At 26.3% G+C, this 16728-nt stretch overlaps 2 protein-coding genes across 2 annotated transcripts; one reads left to right on the plus strand and one right to left on the minus strand.

Moving 5' to 3' along the window:
- Positions 1 to 5691: 5691 nt before the first annotated feature.
- Positions 5692 to 7146, minus strand: GO595_003410 (protein misato-like 1-like; the record flags this gene model as incomplete). The annotated part of the gene is made up of 1 exon (XM_067916428.1): positions 5692 to 7146. The coding sequence occupies one exon, from the start codon at positions 7144 to 7146 to the stop codon at positions 5692 to 5694; it is 1455 nt and encodes a 484-aa protein (XP_067777211.1).
- A 9172-nt stretch (positions 7147 to 16318) lies between these two features.
- On the plus strand, positions 16319 to 16567 carry GO595_003411 (60S ribosomal protein L37-B; the record flags this gene model as incomplete). The annotated part of the gene is made up of 1 exon (XM_067916429.1): positions 16319 to 16567. One exon carries the CDS (start codon positions 16319 to 16321, stop codon positions 16565 to 16567), a length of 249 nt encoding a protein of 82 aa, XP_067777212.1.
- Between the last annotated feature and the right edge of the window lie 161 nt (positions 16568 to 16728).

The following is a 16728-nucleotide window of genomic DNA, read 5'->3' on the forward strand; positions in this document are numbered from 1 at the left end:
ATCAGTATCTGATATTACTTCAATTTGTTGGTCCATTGGTCTCATATTACCATTAATTTCAAATGTTTCTTGGTTCAAGTCCATTAATACTCTTGGAACTATAGGATAAGAAGATAAATCAGAGAATGATCGATTTGCGTGAAAGTTCAAAACGTTTATATAATCAAGATTTGACATTTTACAATTAATCCAATTCCTATTACATTCTTCTAGATTGATATAAGCCAACGGTGACGTAAAGCATTGAATCGAAGGCGTTTCATTGAATTCGAGAATAAACGTTCCCTGCGAAATTGAACATATTAAAAGTGACGTTGGAATTGCAGTGTAAATATATTTTTGTATTAGTAAAATATCTTTTTGTTTAATTTTGATAATAAAATGGCCTTTAAACAAAGAATATTCACCGAATTCATTTAAGAGGATTGAGTCATATAAAGATAAATGATTATTTGATAAATAATCAATTTCTTCTAATGTTATATTTGTTTCATCTTTTTCTTTTGAAACTTTTGCTCCAAATAACAAAAGATAATCTTGATGAAGCTTTTGGTGTATTAACACGCAATTTATCGAGTTGAATGATTTAATTAAAGTACAATTTTGGAATCGACTTATCTCTGGATAAAAGTATCTTAAGAATGTCATATTCGATTGATATTGAAAATTACATAAAGCTGAATATTTAAATAAATGTTCAGGGAAATAAAAAGGGATTTTAAAACCTTTTTGTTCGAAATTAAAATATTTTGTACTTTTCACTTGTATCGGTTCTATTTGTTTTTCGTTAGGAGCATTAATTCTATAAGGAGCAGAGAATAAAATCTCTGGACAAACACTTGGCAAAGAGAATGGTGAAATATGGAATGACTTTGTATTAATTTTATTTTGATTTTGTGATGAAACTCTAAGTCTATTTTGATATATTAAAGTATAATTTATTTCTTTTTTCAATAAATGATAATTCATAGTATCGATAAAGAGTTTTTCATTATGAATACAATTAAAAGTATTAACAGCCGCATAAGTATAAAACAAACGAATATGTTCTATACCGAATTGTGTATTATTATCACAATTCTTTAATAAAACTTTACGCTTTTTATTGAAATAATTAGTAAACTTTTCTTCTAATGGTAATATATAATCTGGATTTTTATCAATGTTAAAAATAATTTTTTGATAATTATTCTCTGCTAATTGTTGTATACATGTAGATTCTTCATTCTTAATAAAGATACTTGACTTAATAGAATCTACTAAATGATTATATATGTTTGTAACGCCAGAGAATTCACGACAAACATTTTGCTTTAATAAATGTACCATTAAAAATAATGCTTGTTCTGGGTTTTTAGCTTTCCATTTCTTAAGATTCGAACTTAAAGTTTCTACTAATAATGCAATATCATCTTGAACAAAGAATCCAAAGAACAATGTAAAGAATTGTAAATATAATTGTAACTTTTGTGATGAACTAATACATGATTTAATGATTAACTTAAGTAAATAAGATGATTGTAATAATAATGGAAATCTATAACATGAAATAATGATTAACTTAATGATTAATTTAAGTTTCTTCTTTTTAATGTTTTTAGTTTTATCTAAATATTCAAGGAACTTTAATAATATCGATTCAATGATTTCAATTGTCGCATTACTTATAATTATTATTAATATACTTCGAATTAATGTTAAGTCATTAATTTTACCAAATGTTATAACTTCAACAAGTTTAGTGACTAAATTTATAAGATATTGTGGAAATGGTGATTGAACATTATATTGATTACTAATTTTATTTAACTTAGTATGAAATATTGGAAATGATTTTTCTAAGTTATTAAAAAATGGTTTATTTTTAGAGTTAAACTCAAAGTTTTCAACATCTTTATAAATCGATTGATCGATATTAATATTTGGTAATTGTGATTTACCATTAATGAAATTAATTAAACATGAAGAAATTTGTGGCTTTAAAAACACGGAATAATTCTTTAAGCTTAATAATATGTTATTATATTCATCTTGTTCTTTATATTGTGTCGATGATAATAATGATAAAAGTATTGGTATTAATAAATCTTCGTTTTTATTATTTTTAATTCCATTCATTATATATTTCCATAAAATCGAATTATCAGCAAAACGTTTTGATGCAGAACAAATTGTATATAAATATTTCGGCTCAGAATATATAGAAATTGCTCTCATAAAGAAATCAAATGCAGATTTCTTAGGTAATATAAATGAATATATTAAAAGATATTCGATCTTTAATAAAGAAAGATGTCGTTCTTTTTCGATACATAATAAACATCTCGCAATTGTATCTAATATAACAGAATTATTATCAAATGATAAAAATGTATTTGTAGGATCATCAAAATGTTCATAAGACCAATAATTACAATAATTAAATATATCAACTAATGGTTGTATATGTTTAGTATCTTTAACACGTGTTAATATTAATGTTAATAATGTCTCAATATTTACTTTCATTAATGTATTGTCTTTAAAATATAATAATAAATAAAATAAATATAAAAATATACTTATCTTACATAAAGAATCAAAATTTAAAATTTCTTGTTTTTGTGATAAAGAATTTAAAACAGTTTTAATGAAATCACTTGTAATATTCGAATTAATTGATGACCATAATTCAGTATCATAAAAGAAATTCTTAAATGCTATAGTTCGTTCATCAATATTTTTAATTCTACATATACAAAAGAATAAATTATTTAACCAATTAGAATTAATAAATTCTAATTTTTGTTTAAATGAATATAAACAATTAAATATAAACGTTTCAAAGTTTATATTCGAAAAATCCGGAATTTTATATAATATTAATAATAATTGTTCCATTCGTTTAGGATCTGTTTCTTTTTCAAATTCGGTAAATATCTTTAAAACTCGATCGAAATCATTATAAACTTTCGATAAAGGATAATAAGGTACTGATATTACACTTTGTGAACATTGTACTCGAAGATTATATTTAACAATATTCGTATGACCTTTAGTTGGTGGATCATAAGTAACAATTTCATCACCAATATAAAAAGGTACAGTTGGAAACAAATAATCACTACCTATAGTTACAAATGAAATATCATCTTTCTCAGTAATAGGTATTGATTTAACTAAGTTATTATTAATTGTAATATTTAATGAAGTTTTATCAATGACTTGTATTATGATATTATTCCATTTATTCCTTTCAATATTAAAAATGGGATTAGAATTTAATAATATTTGATCAGCAAAAACTTGTAAAGTAAAATTTCCTAAATGAAAAAATGGAAATGGATTTTCGATTTTATACGGAAAACATATATTAAATGATAAAATCGATTTTAATGGATCTAAAAGTTTAATATATGCATATTTCTCAGGGTTTGGTACCATTCGATACATTTTACAATTATTTTGTGGTATTAATGTTGATAAATTTAAAAAAAATGAAATATTTCGTTCGAAAGTTTTTTCGAATTCATCAGGAATTACAAATTGATGAAGAGATTTAATAGCAGTTGGTAATTTTTCTATTGGTAAATTAAGTTTATTTAATATAGGCAAAGAATATTTACCAATTAATACTAAGTTCATTGGATCATTAGTATCAAAAGGAAAACATAAACATAATAATGAAGGAATTCTTAATAAACCTGTATTAGTTTTTGGGAATATATAATCTTGAATTAATTCTCCTTGTAATTGAAATATCGGTGAATTCTTTGGTTGCTTAATAATCCATTCATCAAATATATATTGATGAGTATATTCTTCAAGATTTGAAAAAAATGAAAATAATTGTGGATAAAATGTGGTGATATCATTTAACATTAATTCGATTGGATAAAAACAATCCGAAGCTTTAACAGATGAAATTATATTTGGCGCATTAAAATTAAATGTCTTTTTAAAGATGGAATATATAAAATCATCTAAAAAGTTATTAAAAAAGAATTTTATCATTACCGCAGAATAATTATTAGCTATTAAATTTGTTATCATTTGTTTTAATTCGGGATAATTATGTAATATATGTATTAATATTTTCATTAATTTCTCAGAATGATATTTCTTATTACTAAACATTAAATTAAATATATCAATAAATGATTTGTTACTTTTTAACATTTTTATTACTTCTACTAAAGAAGATTTAAATATAAATTTCTTAATGAAATATTTCGTATTAATATATTCGAGATTTTTAATGTTTTGTATTAATAAATTATCAATCCAATTAAATATATTATCATATATTATATTCGGCTTTGTTAATGGTGTTACTTCATCATATATTAATGTTAATGATGAAGATATTGAGAAAGGTGAAACTTGAAAACAATTCGATAATATTAATGTGAATTTGGTGAATAATCGAAAGTCTTCAGTAACTTCTTTACAGAACCAATTTTCGATTGAGAAAAATGATTCATTTACACAAAACTCAGATGTGAAAATATTATTTTGGTTTGCTATAAAACAAATAATTTCAAACTTATCATCAAGCGATACTTCTTTTTTCTGATAAAAATCAGATAACGCATTTAATATAATCGGGTTAATAGGAATTTGATCTTTATCAATCGAAAATGGTAATGCTAATTTATATAAATTAATCACTTCTTTGGAACTTGATTTTATTAATAAGTTATTGATTTGTTCATATTCTTTGTTGGGGAAAAATGTATCAATGAGTGTATTTTGTAATGGATATAAATAAGGAATAGTTTGGAATAAAAAGATTAATAATGGATATGGATCACTTTCTTTAAATGTGGTGTTACATATACATTTAATTATTATAGAAATTGATGTAATAAAAACTTCTTTAGTTTTGATTACTGATATAAATTGTGGTGATAAAAGTTTATCAAATGATGGAATTATGTTTTTAAGTTTATCATGCGTTATAAACTTACAAACAATTCTTTCAATGGCTTTGTTGTCAATTATTTTGGAACAAAATTCTTCTTTGGAAAAAAGAATCTCTAAAATTGGAATATACTTGGAATCAAAATCTTCAGCATCAAAAAGAAAATCATATATGTATTCAAAAAGAATGATATATTCTTGAGGATTAGGGAAAAATCCATACTTGGAATATACTTCTGGAATAAATTTAATCAAATCATCTAGCATTTCTGGGAGCATAAATGGGAGAGATAATGATATAACATTCATAAATCCTTGAACTTGTGATATAAAATTATCTTGAGTTGACAATTCATTATGAAATGTCCAATAAACTTTCATTGAATTTCGCATGAAATCTAATTTTTCTTTTGAAGATTCACAAGCCTGAAAAGACTCCTCTTCAAAAAACATACCTGTTTCTCCTTGCTGCATTTTTGACGATAACATTCAATTCATGTTGTTCAACTTTATCGTCTATTCGATGGGCCGAAAAAAATTGCCAAAAATAAGAAATCAAGGCATACTTAAGATAGGCAAAAACATTATTAAAAGGAAATAATCTAAAATGAGTGCCATTAAAGTAAGAATAATTAAAACTAAAAAACAACCAAAAACAAGAAGAAATCAATTTCATAAATTCATAAATTCAACAAAAAAATAAAAACACATCTTAGAAAAAGCTTTATAAAAACACTCCGAGTATTATGTTTATTTCATTTATTAATTTATAATAATCAAATATATACTTTATTCATCTGGTGAGTTAAGCCCATCTATAATATTCAAAATAATTTCTGCTGCAGCACTTGCATCATCACTATACATTTTCTTTGTTATATATGGAGCACGACGTATAAAATCTACTGTGTTCTTTAATGGATCTACAAGTGAACGTGATGTTGAAAATGCAGATAATGTTGACATTGTCCTTATATATGGACATGTCACAGCTGGTATTTCTTTAATTACTTTAAATTGAACAAGTCTTTGATAATCAGCTTCACTTAATCCAGCAGGACGAGTTGATGGCTTACCGCCAGTATTTGTTACCACTCTGTCTTTAAAGAACAATGGCATTGTCAAGCCAACAAAATACGGATATTTTTGGGAAACACCTGAATAAAAATAGGGTGCCCCAGGTTTCATTTGATTTTCAATTATTTTAGTGCTATCGTCTTGGGGTACCCCAGAGACTAACGTATACCTTGAATAAATTCTTTCTTCTGTCTTAAATGAGAAATCAATTACTGGATCATAATATGGAAATGCACTACTAAGAGATGTAAATTTAAGAATGGATGAAGGAGCTACCGTATCAACAACAGTTCTAAGAGTAACAGCATTGGTTAAAATTGGGATAAGAGCAGAAGTGAAAGGAATAGAAAGAAGTGCTGTCATCTCATATAAGTTGGTTGGCTTAAATCTGGCAGGATCAATAATGTTCGGAAGCTTTTCAGGAAGTGTTAATACAGTATGCATATTTGTATAATTGAGAGCTGAAGCTAGAGATAATGATGCATTACATGCAACCTCTTCACTGGTGATATCTTCTGCGATCGAAAACGAGATTTTTGTTGCTTTTGGAGCTTCTTCGATAAGATACTCTGAAATCTGATTGAAAATTCCCCCATACCCAGTATTACGATCAATTGTTATTACAAAGTCACTGACTCTGTCGCATCGTTCAAGAGAATAACGTATTGGTTCTGTTAATTCATCATAAATGTTGGAATCACTTGCAATTTCAATACCAGAGCAATAAGATTTTAGGGGTTCAATATCTGTTCCGGGAATCTCAAAGAATGATCTTCTTGATAAATTGAAGTTAACAATATCAGACCAACCAATTTCAGCATTAGAAAGTCCTAAATCTGGCCTTGGTTTGTCTAGTGGCAAGAAAGTTTGTCCACCTCCTTTAATGTATTGGATAAATGGTGTTGGTTTAAATTTTGGAACTTGAACTGGTGAATCTGGTGGTGGATCAAATTTTTCAACCTTTCCATTTATTTCTTCCTTATCATCATAATCTTGGAAAAGATGAACGGTTCTTGCATTTGTAAAAAAAACAGCATTTGGTAGAAGACCTTGAGAGCTTTCTCCATACCATGTTGGTGGCATGTCTACACACTCAACAAGACTGTTTATACAATGTCCAGTTAAAAGTCCACTTGTTGGACCAAAAGAAAGGAAAATAGTTGACATTGAATGGTCTGATAAATAAACGGTTTCTAAAATTTTAAAAAGTGGCATATGGATTTTTTTCTAAGAAAGTAAACTTAAGAAAAATTAACCAAAATTCTAAATGTATCGTTCTATCGTGCTTTTTTTTTGGAAACAGTCTAAATAATAAAATTGTTTACAGCTGAAACAGAGACCAGTGAAAAAATTAAAGAATACCAATCTCATAATGAATGGGAGGTGTTAGTATCAATTAAAAATTTTGTTTTCGATTTGAATGAAGGAAATATTGTTCAATCAGCAAATTTAATAATTGACAAATTTGATAATTCATTTTGCAAAATGTTTTATATAAGAAAGATGCTTGAACATAATATACACGAAATGTCATTATTTCGAAAGGCATTAAAATAATCATTAAAAGAATAACATAAGTTCATTTATTGAAATTTCATTGTCCATCGAAATGATCATTTCTTGTTAACACAAATTGTCTTTTTGAGGTAATTTTTGTGTAGAAATAATAATGGCAAATAAAACTTCAGAAAAAAAATCGATATAAATTAAGTAACTTTGTTTGATTTAATCAGATGACTGGAATAGTAAAACAACAAAACCAGACAAAGAACTCTATTTTATCCATTTCAAGTTCACTTTCAAAGGTAAATAAAATGGCTGAAAAATGGGTTGTCCAGCCAACAGAAATAAGCCAAAATGAAGATGAAAAACAATTTGATATTTCGAAATTTGAAAAAATATTTACTACTTTTGGAAACAGTATTGATCCAGAAGGAGAGGATTCAACAGAGTTCACTTATTTATTCGATCTTAGAAATCAAGTAAACGAATCTAAAAAGAAACTGGCAAATCTACAAGCAAATAAAGCAACTGTTGGACCTGAAGAAGTACTTAAGGAAGCAATAAATTTGAGGATGCTAATACCAAAATTAAGAAGTACAGAAATCGAATTTGTTTATAAATTCATTGAGAAATGGAAAAATGCTGTGACAACTTTGTGCACTGATTTGAGTGGTGCAACTGAAAATTGATCAATCAATTTTATCTAAATAAATATTTGCAAAATTTACCATTAATTCTGCAATTTCTTATATTATATTCTTTGTAATCACCAAAAAGTGTTTTAAAAGCATTGCCGATTATGCATAACAATAAATACGAAATTTAATCAATAAAATCTACTTTTGCATCATTGTTCTTAAAAATAAATATTTTCAATTTATATTTTTAGCAACAGGACACAATTTAGAGTTCATTCCGGTGACTTTATTTTGAAATTATTTATATTGATTTATATAAATAAGTTTTGTAACAAAAAATTTGTTGCAATATCCGAAGCAAAATTTAGAAAGAATCAAACATTTTTGTTCGCTAATATAATAGTAACAATTTTATATATTTATATATATATATATATATATATATATATATATATATATATTATTATAATATATAAGAACAAAACAGACGGTTGACACTCTAACCGTAATTTCTCCGCGAAAATTATCATTCAATTTCATCTATCGGAGCGGCTTCCAGTTTTTCCTAGAAAATTTCGGTTATTTTTTCTGATATTTATTCTTTACATGTATCGTCATTCAATATTGAAAACTTTATTATTAGAAAAAGTTTCATCTTCGAATTAAATGATTTACTTACGCACTTTTTTTCTCTAATTGTTTGCGCTGGCAATTTTTTACTATATCATGTCAACCAGCGATCTCTAATGATTTGATTCATTTTTAAGCAATTTTTTTCTTTTATCTCTTCTCTTAATTTTTTTCTTATCTTATTATTCACTGTTTTTAAGTGTGCGGTCTAAACGGTCTCCCCCGGAAATTTATTTTTTTCCAAGAAATCTCCGTGGTTGAATGTAATACTTACAATTAATAACAAACAATATTTCTACCTAATGATTTACTTATTGTTTATTGAAATATTAAGATTTTTGATAAAATATGACAGATAATTAAATTTTATATTAAAATAAGATGAAAAAATCGTTATATTACATTATTACAAATTCTAAAATATAAATAAATATTTATCTGTTTTTAACTTTTTTTGGTTATTCATAAGTTCTGTTCATATCAAATCTATAAATTCGAATTTTTCGATAATGCAAAATTATAATAATTAATGAATTATCTTAGCTTTATACTTGGATTTATATTTTGTGATTATCTTTATTTATTTAAATAATGTTGTTTAAATTCTAAAAATACGATTAAAATCCATCGAAATAAGCCTAAACGTCAAAATAAGAAAATAGGGTCTGAAATATATTTATTTCGTAATTATATAGATTAAATCCAATTTATTATTAATAAAATAAATTACATGGATGTATAAATTATATAAGCAGAGTATAATATTAATATTTATTGAAATATGTTAACAAATTGCATTTGAAATTTTTATCTTCAAATTTTCGATATCTCTCTATTAGTTGATTTCGAGGTTAGGATGCAAAACGCCCTCCATTTTGCGGTTTTTGGACGATAGGAAATTTGAAAGGAAAAAAATGGCAATAAAAATATTCGACTTTTGATATAGAGATCAAAGTCATTTCAAAAAGTGAATAATGGCAAAATATCTTATTGGGGGGGTCTGATACACTTCGAAATTATTTTTCTAATAAAAATATTATAAATTATGATTAGTTTATTAAGAAATTTCACCAATTATTGCTTTCCAGCATTTTTCAAATGTATTTCCTATATTTCTTCGAAAACACCATTCATGGATATATGATTCGAGATAATTTCTGTCTCTAAATCCATTTTTTATGAGGTATCCTTTTATTAGATTCCATGTACCTTCTATATTTTGAGTATTTGCCTCAGTAATTGGATCTACAAAATTTTCTGAGTGATTTACTGTTTTGTGTACATAACCTAAATCACTAAGAGTATTATATGCCTTCCATTCATCAGACCAAATTCCTGAATTAGGTCTAACCGTTGAACAAATAATTAAAATGAGAACTTCTTTCGATCTATTTTCGCAAATCTCAGCAACAACTCTCATTGTTTTACTGTCTATTTCGCCAAAAACCCAAATTTCTTCTTTTTCCAATGCACTTCCTTTGTTGTATTTAGCACCGAAAAAATGACTTTCATCAATTTCGACTATTCCATCACCAAGTAAATTCTGAGCTATATCTTTTCGATATTCTTTTTCTGCAATAGATCGAAAAGTTTGAAACCATGTTATTACTGATCGTTCACATACACCTGTAATTTTAGATGTAATTCTTATATCAAAACCTTCTACCCAACATGCTAAAATGTGAACAAATCCCCTTAATGAAAGTTTTGATTGTGATACCCATGAATCTAATCTGATTGATTTTGAATTTCTGCATTTACTTAAGCAGCATCTATATGCAGCACCATCAGGGTAACTTGGTGAGAAATAAACTTTCATTAACGATTGACATTTCGGACATATTTGAATTTGGTGGATATCAGGAATGATTCCCTGCTCAGAGGCCCATTTGATGAAGCTTATGTCATTTAATTTTAACACTTTCTTAATGGTTTCGAATTTCAATTGCAACGTAAAAATCATCGACTTTTTGACTACTTTACAAACAAAGAATATGAATGAATTTTTATCGATAACCGTTATAATAAATCTTATATATTTTATTTAATAACTTAATCATTATCGTTATGTCAAATATTTTGTCTGTCAAAATATATATTAATATGTATCAAATGCGAGCACCGAAGGTGCGAGCGGTTTCGATCGTTATCCATTGAAAAACCTCGTTTTTCAATGGATAACGATCGAAACCGGCCGTCAGGATGATGGATGGGGTGCCCTAATGTGGCATTTCTATTTTTCCTCAAATTTCCTATCGTTAAAAAACCGCAAAAATGGAGGGCGTTTTGCATCAGAGCCGATTTCGATTTATTTTGTAATTATATATTTGATTTTATTTTGTTTTATCACTTATATCTATCCCTCTATTCATTTTAAAATTTATTTTTTTAAATTGAATGCAATTTGATCGATTTGAATTCAATTTTTTGATGTGTTTTTTAATGCATTTTGCGTTTTTTGTTTTTTCTCTCTTATTTTTCTGGATTCTAAATTTATTTCAGAAAATATGTTATCACATTATTAAATGGAATTTCTCATATTAATTTCAGTATTGAATTTTATTTTTATGATGATTTGTTCATCATTTTTCTCAATTTTCTACAATTTCTTCTTTTTCAGAACCATATATAAGGAAAATTTATAAAAATGTAATAGAACGTATTTTTCATCTTATTTTAATATAAAATTTAATTATCTGTCATATTTTATCAAAAATCTTAATATTTCAATAAAAATAAGTAAATCATTAGGTAGAAATATTGTTTATTTTTAATCGTAAGTATTACATTCAACCACCTTTAAATAAGATTTTCTTTTCTTTGTTGAATTTGATCATTTCGAATTTTTATTAATATCCCTATAAATCATTTTTTTTATAACAATGATTATTCTAATAATGATAGTTTAATAATTTCTGTCCTATTATATATATCAATCAATTGATATATCAATTATATAGATGTACATTGATTTTCCCGTTGATTGATGCATAATTTTTTTGATCTAAGAACAAAATAATTGTATTAAACTTTGATTTAAATCTCTATATATGGTTTAACATTTCTTCTGACATTATTTATATTATCTCTCACAGAAACTCGACTTATTAAAAATACAGATCACGATCGAAAGGTGGTAATTAATGTTATGTTTCAGAATTATATTTGGAAATTATTCAAAACATTGAACACATCACTTATGAAAGCATCTAATAATGGTAATCTAGAAATAGTTAAATTTCTTCTTGAACATTAAGGAGTTGATATTAAGGTTATGATCTATGTTTATTATAAAATGGGTTTAACCATTTTAAAGAAAAAGTGATTGAACCTCAAAACAAAGCAAAAATATCTTCTTTAATAAACAATATTTTTTAAGATTAATAAATGAACCATGAATAGCTATTTAATTTTATATTGTAATATTATATTCAGAATTTAAAGAGAGAAAAAGAATTCGAAAAATTGATTATTTATAAATTAGAGCCTTTTCTTCTTGCTTATAGGATATTGATCTAAGTTATTTTTTAGATATTAACTTCAATCATTTCCATGATTTTGTTTTCGTTATTATTGATTTTGTTCGTAATCTGTAGTTGAAATATTAATGTTTTTTGAATTAAATATAATATTGTATTAATTATTGTTTTCTCGAAGTTGATACAAATTGTCATGTGAATTACATTATTAATTAATATTAAGATTAAATCAATTTATTTTCTCAATAATAATTTTTATAAAAAATATTAGTTAGATGGCTGAGACACTTTTTGAGCAGAGCTCAAAAAGTGGCATTACTTGTATATATATATATATATATATATAACTTAACAATAATTCTCAGTGATAATTATAATTTATTCACTTATGAAGTTCCCAATCATTCTTTTTAAGTTCTTCACTGTTCACAAAGATTTGACCAATAAATCCAGAGGCACAATCAAAAATCATTTGTTCAATTTCTTTATCTGTAATATAATGAATAAAATATGGAATTTTTAAATTTTGGATAATTTTTGGATCAAGCAAATTGTTTTCAACCATATTTTCAAGAAGATATTCTGATTCTTTTGATAAATTTCTGATAAGAATATCAGAGAATACATCGATAATATTGGGTTGAATTTTATTTTTTTCCATAATTGATATTAAATTTCTCAAATATTAAGTTTGTAGATTGAGAAATATTTTCTTTATTTAAGTTAAAAATTGTTTGGTTGATTAATAGAATTGTTTCAAATTCATTATGTAATTTCTGCATATTTTTACTAAATAAAGTTGAAAACCAGATGTATCAATGGACCAAAAGTGACAGCAGATGTTGTACTAAGTACCCATTATGGGGCACCCTTGTACTATTTATGGGTCTGGTTGGAAAATTTAGAGTGTAGAAACATCGGAAAATTAACGTATGCACAATAATTATATGTTGAATAAAACTTTAAATTTAAAAGATTTTCCAAATGTCTTTGAGTTAATGTTTCTACTATTAGATTACAAAATATTATTGATCAATTTATAAATCGATTTAAGAAAAGAAATTATTAAAACATGGAAAAAATAGCGTCTTTAAAGGTAAAGTGGGGGATTAAATATTAGCGCCAACAAATAAAGGATTTAGGATTTTTGCAGCAAAATGATTTTGTGCTTTCGAATAACTGAAAAGTGACAATTAAATGGTTGAAGAAAAGATCGAAAATAATTCCTCTTCCGATGAAATGGTTGATATACAAATCGAAGAATCCCTTGTCAGGGAAAGCCTCATGTCAATAGATTCTGCAAATTTCAAAGATGATCTTTATACTTTAATTGGATTTTTCTGTATTCTTGTATTAACAATTTTAATTGGTGTTTTTGGCCCACCAGTTTCAGTAGAGAAAGAGCATACAACTCAAAACGGAATGTTTCATCTGTCATATGATTCAATATCTAATATGTGCAGATATATTTCATTTCAATTTCAATTTTATTGCAAAAACTTACATAAGATATCTATACAACTTTTGCTAAAGTATGATATCAAATTCTTCAAAAATGATAAACAAGTTCACTTTATCTCACAACAACAAAACCATGTTACCTTAATTAACAATGATCCCACAGTTCCAGAACCTGATTTTCAAAGCCAAAAGGTGAAATTTTTTGAAGATCGACTGATAGATTATGACAGAATTGATTTAAACATTATGTTCAAATATGACAATATTACAGATTCCATTCCAACGCCCAACATCACGTTGTTTTCCTCATTTGGCCACCCAGACCATACACTTTTCCAAATATATTTCCGAATAGTATTTGCAATTTTTGGGATTATTTTCCTCTTTTTACTTGTTCGCCGTCTTCGTTCCTTACCAGCCAAGCTTTGGCATCTTGAACAAAAGCTTACTGTTCCCTTTTTAGCATTATCAATTTTGTATTGTAATCCTTTTTATCCAATTTATGCGTTTAGTCCATCTCATGCCTACATCATTCTTGATACCATCATCACGTCCTTGTTTTCCTCCTACTTCAAGTATTTCATTCTTGTTCTCTTTGATTCGCTCCGATACAAAAACCGTAAAACCGGCGCACTTTTCTTTATACCGAAAATCATTTTTATTTTGATTACATTTTTAATTTCTGTTATTAATGGCATTTATAAAGACATTAATTCCTTTAGTGGAAACATGATAGCTGTTGATAACGATGATGTTTTATCTGTCTTGAAATGGATCGAAATATTTCTGTATATGTTATATTTGGTTTGGGTCGGATTTTCGATAGTTTTAGCTGGATTCGAAATAGATATAACTGAGAAATATAAGTTTTATATGTATTTGGCTTCTTGTGGTACAGCTATTGTTTTGTTGGCTGTGGTTAACATCGGAATGTTGAGCTTTGAGGTGTTTAAGAATAGTTCGACAAGTTTCGTTGTTGGCTTTACTGTGCAAAATGTCTTCGTGTTACTGATGGCGTATTTCCATTGGCCGTACGAAGTTTTACATGATCAGAATTATATTGATAATACTGAAGTACAGCCGTCAACGATAGAAACTAATGACTTCTTTGTAAATGCAGATAATAATTAAAAAATTATTGGTCTATAAAATCTCTTTTTAATAAAAAGAATTATTTAATAAGAATTTAAATTTTTTCGAATTAATTAATCTTTGATAAATAAATAATGATAATAATTGTAAAAATTTGGTTTTTTATTTTTATATGGAAGAATATCAAACCCGAAAACATGTTTTTTTGGGTTCAAAAATAAAAAATCATTTATTGTATCATTTTTTTTAATGTTGTTTTTTATATGTCTTTTGGAAACTGGGGTACAAATAATGTCATACGAAGAAATCTATCCAGATGGAACTTCAGATAAATCGAAACTATTTAGTTTACGTGTTAAATCACCAAGATTAAATGAAGATAAATTAAAAAAATGTATAGATAATGATATTAAAAAATATGTTTCAAATGTTGAACTTAATGCAATGGATTCAATGTTTAGAACCAAATTTTCTTCTCTAAAAAAACTTGAAACAATTTCAAATAGCCCAGCAAATCCCATAAAATATCATGAAGCAAGAGCAATTCATCATGCTCTTACTTCCCCTAGCCTTGCACAAAACTTTGGACAAGTACTCAGTACCAAAAAAATCACAAATAATTTTGTATGTTTATTTGAAGCTATGAAAAAAGGATTTGATAAGTTACGTCCTGCAACTACAGGAGCTTACATAAGTGTTCATAAAGTTGCTCAAAACCTCAGACCAGAGCAATTCCAAATCGGTGGTTATGTTTCCACAAGAACTTTCACAATAGTTTCAGATCTTCAATCAGTTTATACGGACAGTGCATCATTAATATTTAAAATTAATGTAAAAAGGAACGTAAAAGTAGCCCAAGATTTAGTAGAAAAAAAATCAAATCCAATGATACTTCCTCCTGCAACTCATTTTAAAGTTTCTAGAATTTACGTTAAATACTGTAAAAAACTCCTTGTAGGAATATGTACTGATAAGATGCCTTTACTCGGAAGGAAAGTGAATTTTATTGAACTAAATGAAGTTGATGAAAATTATGGTCCAATAATATATGATAATTATCCTACACCATACCCTTCATACCCTTCATATCCTTCATACCCTTCAAGCCCTTATAACCCTTCAAGTCATCCATATCCATATCAACCAGAAACCATGAACACAACTACAATTTATGTACCAAAAAAAGATAAATTCTTTTCGAAGAAAAATATTTTGATTTTTGGTTTTATATTTGTTGTAGTTCTTTTAATAATAATTGGAATATTTATTTTTATTTTTTGTAGGAAATCAGCAGATGTGTCAAATGGTTTAGTATGATGGAATTATTTGAACTGAGAAGTAAAAATGATTTTATGGTAAAAGTTTTTTATTTATTTGATGTTCATATAATAATAACATATAACATTTTTTAATATTCTTTTATTATCGATTCACAATTATAAAAAATTTATCTTTAAGAGGAGTAATTAAAAGTGACATAAGTAAAGTTTTTAAATTAACGGTTCCGAAAGTGACAGAGCGGTCGGCCATTTCAAAATGGGAGCAGGAACACCATCTTTTGGTAAACGCCATAACAAATCTCATACAATATGCCGCCGCTGTGGATCACGTTCTTATCATATTCAGAAAGGAAGATGTGCCAAATGTGGATATCCAGAAGCATCAATGCGTCATTATAACTGGGCAAAGAAAGCTCACGCAAAGCGCACACAAGGAACCGGACGCATGTCACACCTCAAGAAGTGCATGAAAAAACTTCAAGCAATCTATGCACCAAAGAAATAAAATTACTTATTTTTATTACTTTGCGCCATAAATAAAGTAAAAGAAACTCATGCATATCCTGTGTTCAATTTTTCAGATATCTTTTTTTCTAGTTATTTAAAATTGATTTTTTAATTTTCTAAAAAACATTTCTTGAACAATTTAAAATATTATCACCAATT

Source organism: Histomonas meleagridis (genome assembly GCF_020186115.1).
Source record: "Histomonas meleagridis strain 2922-C6/04-10x chromosome Unknown contig_20, whole genome shotgun sequence".
Lineage (NCBI taxonomy): Eukaryota > Parabasalia > Tritrichomonadida > Dientamoebidae > Histomonas > Histomonas meleagridis.